The following is a 15,920-nucleotide window of genomic DNA, read 5'->3' on the forward strand; positions in this document are numbered from 1 at the left end:
GGCTCATGGGTAGAGTTTTTCGCCATGTTTTTTCAGTCGAAAGTGATTTATTGTAGAAGATCGATATTTGAAAGAAGATCTTTCCTGTTTGATAATTTCATGAGTACGGCTTCATGTTGCAACATGTAATCTTATCAAAAGACCGTGCTTTGGACTTGGGGGGCTTGATACAGGTGCATAATGAAGAAGTTTTTCTCGTCGGGTGGAGGGAGCGACCATCAAAGTAGCTTTGTGGGCAAGTCATTCGTTGTAGGACGATGTCAATGTGTGGTAGAAGAAGTTATTGCTGAAGGTAAACTTGTGTGTTTCAGACGCTAGCATTTCATTTTCTATACCTTGGTGGAGTCGTTGGTTAGTGTTGAGGTAACGTCAGTTGCTAGGAGTGGATCTTTTTTCGAAGTATTTCAACTATGACAGATGTAAGTCAGTGATTTCTTTTTCCTTAACTGAAGCTTGATATCCAGTCATTTATAGATGGACCGAGTCCCAGCTGAAGCGTATGGAAATTGTCATTTACTCACATTTCGATTACACTGTGCGACAACACCTTTGAATAGCACGTATATGCATTGCTTCCCGATTCAATCTGAGCATAAAATCGCAAATATCACATTTAAGGATGTTGTTACAGTAATAACAACTTACCAAGTCATTTCTGTGATTATGTATTAAATAACTTTCAAATCATTTGTGTACTACTACAAATCACAAGGTATAATTTAGTTTGCTTGTTGTTTCATTTGATTTGTTCTTTAATCAGTCAATTTTGCTGCATGCTTTATCATCTAGTGGTGGTGTGTTGCATAATCAATGTCAAAACGCATCTTTCATAATTCTGTCATTTTAATATAATTTAATTTATTTTTAATTTATTACAGTGTATGGTTAAAAGGCCAAAGGATAATCTGTAAAGGAGTCCTGAACCCGACATAAAAACAGATCACCTATGAACTAATATAAATACACAAAAAATATTCAATTCAAAGAATACAATATGAAAGGGGAAAAAAATACTGATTATACCAAAACTACTACTAAAAACACTATTTTATTTTCCTTCTATTCAAACATTACAAACACGTTTTAGAAAATCAGATACTACTTGATTAAGGCAAGAGATCCAGCAAGCTTGTCTTCCCAGTACATTTCAGTATTTTTTCAAAAGAACTGTTGTTTGTGACTGACATTTTGACAACCTGAGAGGAATCTTTCTCTCCAGTGTAAAGCATAATCTGGGAGTGAAAAACTTCTACTCAGGTTGTCAAAATATGTATCAGTCACCAACAACAGTTCTTGTCATTGATTCTGTGTACTTCTGGGATTGAAAATACTGCTTCCAGTGTTGTAATCGGTGATAGACATTCTCTTAAACTTTTTTTGTAATCCGATCAATAATTTTTCTTTACGGAATTTTTGGTGGCTTCCATCCACCTTCATCAATGTTGCAATATCAGAGTTTGTTATTGCTTGTGCTAATACCCTGTGCTTGCTGTCGTTTTATTGATTTTTAAATCAATGGCAAGTAAGTGGAAGGGAGTGGTTTCCTCTTGTTGATAGTAGAGGTGTCCAAAGTTGAGTGCCATGACTCCAGAAAAAGCCTCTTGTGGTAGTTTTACTTTTGGGATGAGTTGTTAACTTGCACATTGTTTGATTACTGAAATGCCTTGCTTATTGTAGTTAGCTACATATGATGTCGAATTAATGATGTTGCTCTGTCTTACATGAATATTTAGGTGGATTTTCCCTGGTTTTTCTGGTGAGAGTTCCCAGTGGAAAACGACATGCTCTCAAGCGGATCTCAGTGAACAACACCCATGATTTGGCAATCTGCAAGCAGGAAATTGACATAATGGTTGGGGAAGTTTTTTTATTTTCCCTCATTATTTAGATTATAATAGATTATGTTACTCAGTGATGATCATATTGTTATTATTTCCCATTGACTCCCCAAAATTGCCCCCCAAAAAATAGTGGTTTAAAATTCACATGCATATTTCTGGCCCATTTCATAAGATATTGCAGCAAGATGGCCCAAAAGTTATTTTTTGAAAGAATGAAACTACATGTAACATTTCCTTTCACACTGAGGGCAATAAAAACATGTGCAGCTTGGATTCTAGTAAGGCATAATTATGCAAGATGCAAACTTTGGTGAGAAAGCATTGTACATGTACTACTCTCACATGTGGGCTCTCCTGTTTTTGCTTCTTTGTTCTCTTTTTCAAGTTGTCCCTTTTTGAGAACTGTGCATTTAGAAAATGTACAATATGTCACTTGTGCTTGTTTTTAAAAAAATGTTCCAGAAACTTTTGTCTGGCCACAAGAATGCCATCTCCTACCTCGGGTGTACTATCAATCAGATTGCCCCTAGCATTTATGAAGTGCTTATTCTGATGGAATACTGCCGAGGTATGTTCTGTAGTTGCCTGTGTAATGTCTTCAGCTCCTCTCAAGAAAAAGTGGAGATTCTTGAACTGATAATGGTGTTCCAGGTGTAAATAAGTCATGTGTTAAAAATTGAAACATTTCAGTTTCACAGTGATGCTCATGACATGTGAAGGCAACAAAGGAAAAATGCTCTCTGCATGTGAGCTTTGCATGTTGAGACCATTAAAGACCTTTGGAGTTTGCAATGTGCAGAGATAATCAAAATACCAATGGAGGTTTTAATGGTTGCAAAGCATTTGTGATAGAACACTAGTAGAAAAACTTAATAGAAACATAGTACATGTTTTCTATTTAGTACTTACAATATGATTGACTGACTACATTAAAAGGTCATTGACCTACATGTAGCACTCCTTTGCATACACACCTCTCCCGATGGAAATCACCATTATTGTACTTTAACTAATATTGTACTTGGATATGTGTTTTTATGAGTCTGTCCATTTAAGGAGATTCCTCACATTTGCATTGCGCATCCTTACTGTGCAAAATTTTTGGTGTCATTAGCCCACGCTCGTGCACACGCTCAACAAAAACATGGCGGATTTGCCTTGATATTGAGTTCTGTCAGTTGTAAAATGGCTATAGCTCACTAAGGAGTTTGGGCACCCCAAATTTTTTTCCAGTCATTTTAATCAACTAATCATTAGCTTTGGGTGAGAAAAGACTGATCTGATTTCTATTGTTGAAAATTGAATATATATCGAAAATGGCAGCTGCTCTGTAGTCTTTTCCATTTGCAGTTTGATAGCCGTGGCAAGCAATTTGGTTCTAATATTTTAACGAGGATCCAGCTGTCTGTCAAATCAAACTTAAAAAGTTTATTTGTGTCCAACACAAGTATTAACTATAGTTTGAGGTGTGTTTTCATGAGTCTGGGCTCACAACGAGTTTACAATAACTTGAAATGCATTCTTGTAATAAGTATTAAATAATGCTAAAATGGGACATTTTCAATGCCTCACTGCCCCTTAACGAGCATGGGCACCCCTTTTTTTATTTTATAATTAAAGTTCTCATATGATAAATATTCAGTGGACAAAGTTTGAACAAAAATCTATTGGCAGTTTTATTTCAGGGAAATTACCTTAAATGTACAGTGCATGTATTTCAATTGTATTATTACTTCATTTTGCTTGTCCCTCTCTTCCACAGAGGGCCATGTTGTGCAGCTTATGAATGAACACATCAGTTCAGGTTTCAGTGAATCATTAGTGCTGAAGGTATTCACTGACACCTGTGAAGCTGTCGCCAAGTTGCATCAAGCTGACCCACCTGTTATTCACAGGGATCTTAAGGTAATCACTTGCTTCCTTGCTAAATAAATCTTAAGGTAGGAATAGTTTCACCTGAAGGTACGATACATGTACATAATTTTATAACTTGACGGTGCTGTTATGTGTACTGTGAGTGTACTTTACTACCAAGGTACAACAAACAAGATATTATTGACATTCAAGAAACAACACTTTAAAGTTGTAAAATTACATTGAGTGTTACAACAACAATAATCTCTATTTTCCTTCATTTTAAAATTACATGTAATTTGGCCTGCGGATAGCAAGTGCTAACCTAGGCGGGTCATTAATCGCTTATGCATTTAACCAGGTTGATTAAATAATAAACAAGGAACATGCAACATCCATCATCTTCATCAAAAAGTTGCACTCATTTGATCTCATTAAGTGTAGAAATGAATATGACTATTTGTACCAGGTGCATGTACTTGACAAGTTAGTTTGAGTGGTATATTTATATTTACATTTGTGGTATGGTTGTACACCACTAAGTGTTACAATAACTGAAATCAAAATCTCGCTAATCCTTGGTCAGCTGTAAAATGGGGATTTGAACAACCCAGCCCAGTGCAAGAAAATTAGGATTCGTGTAAGTCAAAGGAAATAACAGAAGATTAGACCTTTGCATGAGCAAATTAAAATTTCTAATAGTCTCTTTTTGTTCAAAAGAACCCTTTAGAGCAGTAGATATCTCGAGCAACCTTTGTGGCATTTCAGGTGTAAAAATATGGGATCGCCTAATAAAAGGGTTTCCAAATCTCCACTGAAACAGTGGGCATTGTATCAGGGGGTGGGTGTATGTACAGGAATTGTTGTAAAATTTACAATAGTCTCCATTCTTGGCAAGTAACTTTTCACTCCCACTTGCCCAATGGGTAAGGGATCGGGCAAGTCATCTGCCAACTGAGTCATTAAAAGAGGAAACTAAGACTTGTTCAGGATGAGCAAAATTCAAGAGCTACTTGTCCAATGGGCAAGCTGGAATTCAAGTTGCTAGACCTGGTGGCCTTATCGTAGGTGCACTCATCAGGGCAAAACACTTTTACTCTTGCAGTACCTCTCTTCATCGGGGTGTATAAATAGGTAATGAGAATTAAACGGTGCAGGGTAACCCTGAGATCTCATCCAGGGAGGAGTAGAAATACTATTAGTACAGACTCACTATAGGCTACAGAATACTTTCTGTAAATGCCAGCAGTATGGGCTGCTGCCTGAGTATTGTTAGTAATGAGTGACCAGGGCTCAAAGTTTATTTTTGGTTTTGGGAGCACTTGTGCGATCAGGTGTCAATTTTAACACGCACTGCTGAAATTTTAGGCGCAGAGTTAAAAATTTTAGGCGCACAGCATACTTAAAGCTCCAAAAAGAGTGACTCAGGCTTCGTGTTGCAAATTGGGCCTATTCTAGCAGTATTGAACACAACAAAAGCAAATAAAAGAATCAGGATATATCATAGAAGAGTTAAGCTTAGATATTAACTTCTGAAGTTGCTTCGTTGAGTATCCTCACTATCCAATTGCTTGTTGTTTGCCTCACCTTTCAAATTCTGTTCATGAAGATTCTTGATTTTTTCAACATCTGGGTATTCGTGAGAACTAGCATGAACTTTGCACATTTGGCTAGCTTTCAAGCCATAGCATTCGTGGACTGGCCTGTTCCGAAAACGCTGGACATTTTTGTATGTCAGACAAGTGAAAACAAAGCTTTCTGTAACTGTTGTTCGTGAAGAACGAGCACACGATTTAATCTCATCCCCAGTTTCCACGCTTTCCGCTGGGACCGCCTGGCACCATGACCCCCATTTGGCGACCAAGAAGCATGTGTTTCATTCCTTCATTTGCATGTGTCAGCGGAGTTGTTTACAACACAGAACGTGGGGAAGAAATGAACGTTCGAGTTCGGAGAATCCACTGGGAAATTAGGCTTAAAGATGATGAATAGAACACACACTGATGAAAGGAAAATGGTGCAACTTTATTATCTGGTGCCTGGTTGTGTTATATCTATGTTTATATTTATATTTATCAATCAGAGTTATGTTAGTATGGTCAGGTGAGTAAGCACTAGAGAAATCCCACTGTACTTTGGCTTTTGAGGCGCGGTGGTGCGACCACACATGATTTTTTAGGCGCACAGCCAAAAATCTGGTCGCAAATGCGACCAGTTGGTCGTTAACTTTGAGCCCTGGTGACTGACTTGAATTGTTCAGGGCAAATACAATGAATATTTCATGCAGTTAATCACTGATTTTCAGGTTGAGAATATTTTACGCAGTGACCGTGGAGACTTTGTATTATGCGACTATGGCAGTGCAACTAGAAAAGTTGTTTATCCACAGGTTAGTTTGAAATGTGGAAACACAGAGGATATGAATGGCTATTAATTGTGACTCTCTACAAGAAAGCAGGGAATAAGGTTAACATATGGGCACACTTGATTGACACGTTGAACAATAGGCAATGAGTGAAATGACATGCCGGGTTCCAAGCAGTGTGTCACATTAGCACAGCTAATTAGAATTTTTCTATTGTTTGCGTAGCACAATGAAAACAAAGGCACATGTTAGATTGACCAAAGAAGTCTGTATAACTCGACACTTAGTGAAATGGCATGCTAGCAAGTGAAATAGCACACAGTTAAGTGAGCAAAATGACCATGCTTTAATTTGTATCTTCTTTTGGCCTGCCATCCAGTCATAGGCCGTTGAGCGAAGTCTGGAAAAAATCAGCATTCATTTGCAGAGTTTTATTAATATTAGGCCCTTTGAATAATTTGACAATTTAAAAGGTAATTAAAAAGCTTTATGATTTAAAATCTTTTTTGGTTTATATGATGTTGCTTTACACAATAAAAGAACAGTGATCACATGAATGTTGATACAAAACTTAACTTAGTAGTCCAGCATCCATGTCCATCTCTTGTTTTCAGTGGTGCTCTGGCTGTTAATACATGCATCAATTGAAGGTAGAGAACATCACTGATTTCAGAGACAATGTGAAGACTTCTTATTACATATTGTTTTGTAAGGATTCATCCTTGGGTCATTACAAACTGATTGAAGTAAAAATTCTAGTCCTAAATGTAAACACAAATGTTGTTGTTTGGTCCACCATGATGTTGACTTCAGGCCCCAGTTTTTGTACGGCCAATTCAAATAACTTTTTTTAACCTGATACTTTCAGGTTTTACTCAATGGAAGCCACTGTTAAGGTGTCTGTGTGTGTTTGATAGAGGTGTCTGCTTTGTAGACATATATATATAAGACAAAAGTGATAAAAGAAATAAATTTTGGGACCTTTGCTTCTGTCATTTAGTAAATAAAGGGCGTTGGTATAAGTACAGTGTTTGTGTTAAATTGTGTTGTTCTAAGAATGCACAATACCTCTGACATTTCACACTTCTATGGAACACAATCTAAATAAGTATCTCTTTCATCCCAGTCCTTAAATTGTCTCCACAGGATGAAGGTGTTACCAAAGTAGAAGAGGAAATACAAAAGTAAGTTGCACAATGTCTGCAGGTGGGATTCTGGAGTTATTGCCAAAGAACTGATTTGCATTGTGTTTTTAATGACATGAAAACTCAGCAAAATGTAATGCTGTTTTTGCTATTTTGATTTGCTGCCAGGAAGATTAGATTGCTGGTTCTCTTGCCATTAAGAAATTTATCTAAGTATTGTAAAACTAAATTGATCAGAAAATTAAGACAGAACATTTCAGCATCACTGTTATACAAACATTTTTCCTACAGTATCTCTGATCATGGAGGGTTAACACATTGTATGTTACTCCAAGGAGTGGACTCCTAAATTTATGATTTGTTTGAATTGTTTTTGTAGGTATACAACATTGTCTTATCGAGCTCCTGAGATGGTTGATTTATATAGTGGCAAATCAATTTCAACTAAAGCTGATATCTGGGTAAGCTCAGAAGCGTTAGGTTAACGATATTTCTGTAAGTCAAAAGTTCTTGCACAACATACATGTACTTCAACCACACTTCAAACAATCTTTTGAGAGAAGAGCACTTTCAAATACAGCTTCATGTGTGTACCCAAAGTATGTGTTCATCTCTGTTTGCAAAAGCTAAGCTCTCTGATTGGTTGACTTATTGTTCTATACTATGCATTATGCTGTAAACAATGGCCTTACCAAAATTATAATTACACTGTACATGTGGGCAGAGTAACAGAGAATGAGTATTAGCTAGCTCAAAGAATTGCATCTGAATTTTAGTGTGACTGCAAATTATTTTCTGTTTTACTAGCTAACACAGCAGTGATAGCAATTATCCAGCAAACAGACCAGTGACAGCTATTACTGCAGCTCCACAGACAGCAAAATGTTTTTTAAAACTTTGAGATTTGAAACTACTATTGCCTGAGCAAATCTCCTGTTTTTCTAGGAACTTCATAGTGTAAGCTGAGTAGGAGGAGATACTGGGGGCTGTTTGGGTTTATTTATTCAGCTTCCAGGGCTCTCCAAACAGACCACATTTTGATTTCTGCATGTAGTTTACAATTCAGTGAGAACTGCATGTTTTATTTGTACAGTGGTTCATATTCACAACTGTCAACAGAAAGCTACTAACAGTTCTGTACAGTTCAGTGATGTTATATTAAAGTTACCTGCTAACATGTTAATGGGTAAGACCCGTAACTTTGCAGTAGAAAAGGGTTAAATAGACAATTAAGAATGGTTGACACCTTGTGTAAAGTAAAGAAATGATCCTGTTCAGTGTGCAGCATGGCACATTTATTAATTTGGTCTAATTCTTTTTTGTTTGTTTTTCTTTTAAGGCTCTTGGATGTCTTCTTTACAAGCTATGTTTCTTTACTCTCCCCTTTGGTGAGAGTCCACTGGCCATACAGAGTGGTCAGTTCACATTCCCTGAAAGCTCTCGCCATTCAACTGAACTCCACAGACTCATCAGTAAGTTTTGTTTTTGTTATTATTATTATTATTATTATTATTATTATTATTGTTATTATTGTTATTATTATTATTATTATTATTATTATTTTTATTGTTTTTTTTTTTGTAGGCAAACGGCCCACGCTTTGCCTTGAGCTTAGCCTGCGTAGCAGGCGTTTCCCAAAAAGCATGCAAAGGGAAGGAAACTGCAAGCAAGTGCCAAAAATAGGGAGCAGGGGGAGGGCTCCCCCTTCTTGCTCACCCCCTCCCCACTTCTCCACATTTTTTTGTTCACTCCAGGTGAACTCCTTCACTCGCCGGCTTGCTCGCTCGCTTGTTTGATCTCTCCACCTGGGAAAGGAAAGGAAACGGCTGCTACGCGGGTTACCTTGAGTTTCACATATTCTCCTGGAATCTAAGCCCTTGAATAGTTATTCCCTATATTATAGCTGTATTTCCTCAATGGAAAAATTGTGTAATCATAAGATAGTGAGCTGTGATGATTGTGTACATAAAATAGTAGATTTACAAGTGGGATTCGAGAGGTGGTTTCTCTAATGGTTTGAGGCTTGGTGGCCTCATGATGAGTGCACTCAACTCTGGATAGAGTGCTCCCATCAAACCTTGCTGGGGATATTGTGTTGTATTCTTGGACAACACACTTTATTCTCACATTGCCTCTCTCCGCCCAGGTGTATAAATCGGCAACAGTGATTTTAATGCTGGGGGTAACCCTGCGATCGACTAGCATCCCATTAAAGGGGGAGTAGAAATACTCCTGGTCGCTTTGTGTTACAGAAACCGGAGATAAGTGCAAACCTGATGGGCCCCTTGACTTGTATGCAGACCTTACCCACATGTACCTTTAATGTTTTATTTATCATGCCCTTACATTAAATTAATTTGGAGGATCCTGGTCTGCTGGAATATCCCTGTATAGTGGCACACTTAGTGTAGGGGTGTCTTGTGATAACGGTAGGTAATCATGCTAAAATAAAACGGTGCTACCTTCCGATGTAACATTTTGGGCCGGGTTGTGTGAAAGACTGTTAACGCTAACCCAGGATCAAAAGTTAACCAAAGTATAAATTTTCCTTGTATAAAATGTTCTTTGCTACTTGTGTTTTGTGTAGTTTGAGATTTTTCAAACTCACAACTGTAGAGCAGACAATATAAACATAAAACCTTACAAAAAAATTACAACGGTGAAATCAAAATTCTTGTTAATTCTGGTTTAGCTTCATCATGCTTTGAACAACCTGGCCTTGGTGAATATCGCTTTATTTTGTGTGCTTGTTTTAGGTTACATTCTTAACCCAGACCCAGACAGCAGACCAGATATCTTCCAAGTGTCCTACGTGGCATTTAAACTCAGAGGAGTTGACTGTCCTGTTGTTAACACAAAGGTTTGTAAAGCTTAATGTGGTTGCATTAACTATTTAAGAGTGCTTTAGAAAAACGTATAAATTGCAAACTGATCTCCCATGATTTCATGATTCTTAATGCGAGAGACTATTCTCTTGCCAGTAAGCTGGAAATCCTTATGTAAACTCAGTGAATGCCACTCAATTGATTTATCTATATTGCAATCTGTGTACGATAGTTAACTGAGCTGAGTAAATAAATTTCATTTGATTTCATTCATGATATCCGTGATATTTTGTTTCCGTAACGTGAACAATCAGAGAAAAAGGAAAACTGGAGCGAGTCAAAGTCCATCGCCTTCCCTATAAATTTCTTCTGCCAATAACTCACCATACTCTTCTCTCAGTGAATTCTGAAATGGCGTGCTGAAAACTGCTCACGCTGCAAAACATTCATCTACTGTGAAAGCTCGATGCTGAACATTTTTTTTTTTGTTTGTCATAGGGTGTTAAAATACCAGACTCTCTTCCTGAAGTGTCTCCTGAAGGACAGCAGAAGGTAGAAAACACTGGCCGTGTCACTCCTAAAGCAAGGTGAGTAGTACCTAGAACGGTAAAGTTAAAACTGATCTTTACGCTAATTAGCTTTTTGCTATGCTTAGAATCAGCCTCAAATGCAAGGAATCACAGTTTTTTATTGTGAGTGTGGCCATCATCATCAGCTTTGGTCTGGTGAAAATTGCTTTCTCCAAAAAATAAAAGCTATAGCTTTCCAATCAGTAAAGTGTGTTATTTGTGACCATGTAAGTAGGTCAATGGTTAAGACTGAGGACTATAACTCAAGCTTGGGTCTTCGTTGCAGGCTACCTGAAGGTCCGGTCACTACATCTCTTGCTCCTCGTCAGCGACCACGGGCGGGCCAAGGTGCTCAGCAGTTGACTGCTGCTCAGGCCTCATCGCATCTGAGCCACATTGCAAGTCCTCAGCAAAGCCGCAAGCAATACACTCAAGCACAAAGAGGAACGCTAGATGTTCAGCAGGCTCATGGCTTGAGTCACATGGCCAGTCCCAGACAGAACAGAAGGAACATCTCGCAACAGCAACCGAGGGGCCCAGAACATTATGCGTCAAATCAGCAATCCCAAGTAAACGTGAGACAACAGGATCCCAGAGGAGCTGCTGCTCCAGCGAGAGCAGACCTAGTCACTGGACAGTATATTGGTGTGGCCCCAGCTTCAGCAGTCTTCCGTCAAGCCCAGCAGGGTCCACAATATGCTTATCAGCAGCAAATAGCTAGGGATCAGTACTTGCAGCAGCAGTATCTACAACAACAGCAGTTAGCCCAACAGCAATACTTACAACATCAACAACAACAGCAGCAGATGTTACTTCGACAGCAACAGCAACAACGATTACTTCAACAGCAACAACAGCAACACCTGCTTCAGCAACAACAATTGGCTCAGCAACAGTTGAACTATCACAGGGAGGTTCAATCAGGGCAACAATACCCGCCTGCTGCCCAGCCGCATCCCGTCCAACAGCAGCAAAGTCTAGCCCAACAGTTGTTTCACGACTCTGACCAGTGCCAGCTCAATCCATTTTATGACTACCAACCGACAGCTCAGTCTGACTACGGTCCTGTCCAGCCGCATGTATCAATTCAGCATTCTCAAGAAGTTAGACCAGCCGTGTCACAAGAAGCAAAGCTAGAGAACATCAGTGATACCAGATTGTTACGTCCACGCTACATGTCACACAACCGCTCCAGGTCTGATCCTAATTTTGCAGGTGTCAGTGAAAGGAACGGGCAGGTTCAAACAGCATCTTTTACTCCTGTGCCAAACGGGAAAACCTCTTATCACTCACACTATCGAAGTCCAAGTGACCCTTCTCTTAACCTCACCAAGGAGACTCAACCTACAGATATGCCTCTAGTTGACATTGAGTCCAACGATGTATCCACACCTCACTGGAATCCGTTTAGTCCATTTTACCAGTCTAAAGAGCAAGATTTCTTAGCTAACCCTAGCGATGTTACTGATGACGACTTTGCTTCACTGCGTGAGAGTGAAGTGGATAAGTCTCGTGGTGACCCTAATGCAACCTATCATGTAGCCAACGTTGTTAACCCACAAACATCTAATGTGCACCAAGAGGCTGACATGTTTGGAGCTACTGCATTTGGTAGCCACGTGCCAGAGTCCTACCAGCAAAATGCTACCTTTGAAATTGTAGATCAGGAAGATTCCTCTTCCCAGTTTAGAGACGGTAATATTGTTGATCCACAGCAAAACGTAACCCAAATTGTGCAGGAAGGTAATAACCCATTTCTCCAAGGCTATCGTACCTCTGATATCGAGCAGCATTTGAATATGGTGGATCAGGTGTCAAGCGATAGTGAACCAGAGGGCGGTGAGTTGCCAGAGGTCTCCAACTTTAACCCACCTCTCTCACCGGGGATTTCTGATCCATTCGGTGCTGCACCCTTTGTGGTCCATAAAAGTAAACAAGTGCCACCACCTTCGCCTGATGCATTTGGTTCTTCGCCATTTACTGTTCCTTCTCCATCGCAACCAAAAAGCAACGATGAACAATTGACTAAGAGACCTACGGACGATCATCTTTCCGAACAGGTAGCAGATTCATTTGGCCTTTCAAGCCCTTATCCTGCGGTAAATGCAGGTGGCACAGTGGCAGGAACTTCTAATGTATTGGCTTCATCGCCATTTATTGGAAATGTTGAGCGCGACGCAGCTCAAGGTTCTGCGTTCGAGGATCCGTCCGGTTTGGTAAACCCTGCGGCAGATTTCATGGACAACTCGGAAGATCCATTTGGTGGCGTGTCCTTTAATGCTAACCCAGCTGTTAGAAGGAGAAACGCCAAGAGGCAGCAGGGATTGAGAAAAGAAGCACCGCTTCCATCCGCAAGGAGTGATCAAGCTTCTCGTCCGCGTCCCCGGCGACTTTTACCCCAAACACCGGATAAAGCCCCTGGAGTGACTCATCCTGCTCAACGGGTTGTAAGTGGACAGGCTAGAATCCAGGGAACTAGAGTTATTCACGTGGGGACATCAAGCCAGGGGCCTAGGAAACCTGATTCGTAGATAACTGAAAATTTGTAGGAATGTAAAGCAACTTCGTTGCCGGAACGTACTCCCTTCTTTACATTACAGATCCCGTCTCACAAACCATAACGAGTGCGGGGTCTGAGAAGGAGGATACAAAAATGAAGGATTGGGTTGAAAAGGTTCCTTGTTGAATTGTTCAAGGTTCACATTTTTTGAGTGCTGCGTGCACTTCACTGGCAAACAATGAAAAATCCGACGGCAGGAACTGACAAGTACGTTAATAATGCACTTGATTCAAACAGATGTTGAGTTTTTGAGACACTTTGTAATAGTTTCCCTGGTCGATCGAAAGCTCTTATGTGATAATCTCTGTCAATTCCATGTTTAGCTGTTAATTTTTTCCTTGGTAACTCGTCTGCAGAAACAGTTGTAAGATCTTATAGATAGAATTAGCTATTGACCTGGTGAAGTTGTTTTATACAATCATCAAAACAAGTGATGTCTGTCGTTCATGCGAATGCTTATCCCTCACGCTTTGAACTGAAGAGTAACACCTTAATTCTTGTAGTCGACCTTTGTACATGTATATTGATAACAGAAGGTAGAAAATGGATTCTGATAGGTTATCGACTCACTAATTCTCTTCTTCTGATATCTTCATTTCAAAGGCTGGAGAGTTTGGAAGGGCTAAAATTATTTCGTGAATCTTTGAAAAGTCATAGGTCCAATTGTTATCTTGCTCATTGTTCTGTCGTCTATGTGATCGCCACGAAACACCTCTGTGGACACAGGTTGCGTGGCAAACGTACTGACGGTTATTTTCTGGGCCTGGTTAATACTAAAATTGTCAATAACTGTGCTGGTTCACAGTGTTATAACCGCGGGGAGTTTTTCCCGCAGGTACCTTTTTCTCGGCTTTTGGGATGTAGAAGTGATTGTCTACTTTTTTAAGTACTGTATAACGATAGAGGTGCTCGTAAATAACAGTTTTTTCTACTTCGTCTAGTAAGAGATCTAAGTGCTAAATTTCTTAAATATTTGTGATCACCACACTTTCCTTTTAATACTATCTTCAGGGTAATAATTATTCTCGTCATGAGTAGACGTTTTATATGAGAAAGAGGATGTTGATTACCTTAGAGAATAATAATAACAGGCCCGTGGATTGTAAGAAATTCTTTTCTTTTCTTTAATTTTTACCTCGTTTAGAGAAATAAGAATTAAAACCCTTTCAAACACACGCACACACTTGCCCCTGGAACTGACAAGTTTTCAATGGTTACCCCAAGCTCGAAGCGGGCAAGCGAAAATTGGCCACACAAGTGGCAGCGGCAGGGTGGGTGATCTAAATTTGCAATTTTCCCTCATCGGTCGAGAGTCGGAAAAATATCGACTTGCAGTGAGTCTGCGGCCGGAGTTGTTTGTCAACAGTCCTCTCGTTGATCAAGCGCTGTTTAAGTGGGGCGGGTTCTAGTTCATAAAGTCTATGGATAGAGCTTCAGGATATTCGTGCGAAAATTTTCGAGTCGATAGATTTTTTTAAAATTTTTACTGCAGTCAGATAATTAGTTACTTGTGTCAGAAATGCAAAAAAATTGGGGGTCACCGACTTTGTTTCAAAGATAGAGCGTGTGGAAAACTACCCAGATTTTGAAAACTTGGCGCAAGTAATTGAGCATGGTCTACAGGAGTTTACAGTTAAAAATAACGAAGGTGAGTCAACGGAGGCAAACGATCTTACTCATATTTTGTAGAAGTGGGCTGTTGCGTTAATAATTCCAAATGTTACCAACGGTTTCACAAAATTTAACCCTTAAAGAGGCGTTTGAAACCGTCGCACAGATAAACGAAGAGCTAAAAGAACGGAATTCGATGGCGCATTTTGCAAAAAATTCAAACTTCTAGTCGACAGATTTTCTTCATTTTTTCGCCAAATGTGGAAAATCGGTAGAGAAAATGATCCATCGAAAGAAAAATAGGGATCACCGAACGTCCAAGATCGTTAAATCCAGGCAAAGCTATAGCAATGGCCATCTTCCCCATCATTGTTCATTTTATTACCTGGCGCGCGCTCTCATGCATGACGTGGCGTGTGAATTTGCTTGCGTAGTAAGTATACGCAGAAACAATTGGCGCGAACGTCCTTGAGGGACACTATCGTGGGTTTATTTTCATTGATAGCAACCTTAAAATAAATGTCTAGTTTTGTAACAAAGTGCTACATAAGTGCACTGAAACTATAAAAGGAGTGGTCTAATGAACAATGTAATCAATGGTTGTATTGAACCTGTTGGCTTACTTTTTCAAATTCTGCCCTCATGTCTTTATGTAATCACTAAAAAAGATTCTTGTATTTAGCCCTTCCTTCAACAGTTCAATATTTCCATCTTGGTGTTGTAGGGGCATTTCGTGGTACTATAAAAAGTCCTTAGTCATATTTTAATCACTTTGGAACGAAATCCAGCAGAAACATGGCTGTGATAGTGTCCCTTTAAATGATACACGACCACATTTTCAACCAACAACTAGCAAATGGTTTAGAGCTTCGGTCAATAAATCATGTCCGTCATCATGTCTTGGCCGTGTCGTGCTCACAAATGCCCTAAAATTACAACAAGACTCTGATTACACTGATTTCAGCAAGCTTATGTATTTCGTTTCAGCACTTACATGTGTCACCTCGCCAAAATTCTTTTAAAAAATCAACTACGTTGTTATACACTTTATAAAACAGGGAAATTACCAAGAGTCAAAAGGACAACTTTATTTTAACAATGGAGCATTCACTTGTCCACAGAAACATACTAAAATGGTCACTTCGTAGAC

The 15,920-nt window shown here is 39.3% G+C and overlaps 1 protein-coding gene across 1 annotated transcript; it reads left to right on the top strand.

The window, feature by feature from the left end:
* The first annotated feature begins 17 nt into the window (after window positions 1–17).
* On the top strand, window positions 18–14,237 carry LOC145494696 (uncharacterized). Its single transcript, XM_081474254.1, has 11 exons — window positions 18–292; window positions 1,734–1,852; window positions 2,304–2,409; window positions 3,604–3,746; window positions 6,001–6,084; window positions 7,207–7,244; window positions 7,585–7,666; window positions 8,545–8,677; window positions 9,962–10,065; window positions 10,529–10,617; window positions 10,886–14,237. Exons 1-11 carry the CDS (start codon window positions 181–183, stop codon window positions 13,128–13,130), a joined length of 3,255 nt encoding a protein of 1,084 aa, XP_081330380.1. The 5' UTR covers window positions 18–180; the 3' UTR covers window positions 13,131–14,237.
* The last annotated feature ends 1,683 nt before the right edge of the window (window positions 14,238–15,920 follow it).

This window comes from Orbicella franksi, chromosome 8 (genome assembly GCF_964199315.1).
Source record: "Orbicella franksi chromosome 8, jaOrbFran1.1, whole genome shotgun sequence".
In the NCBI taxonomy this organism is placed as follows: Eukaryota; Metazoa; Cnidaria; class Anthozoa; order Scleractinia; family Merulinidae; genus Orbicella; species Orbicella franksi.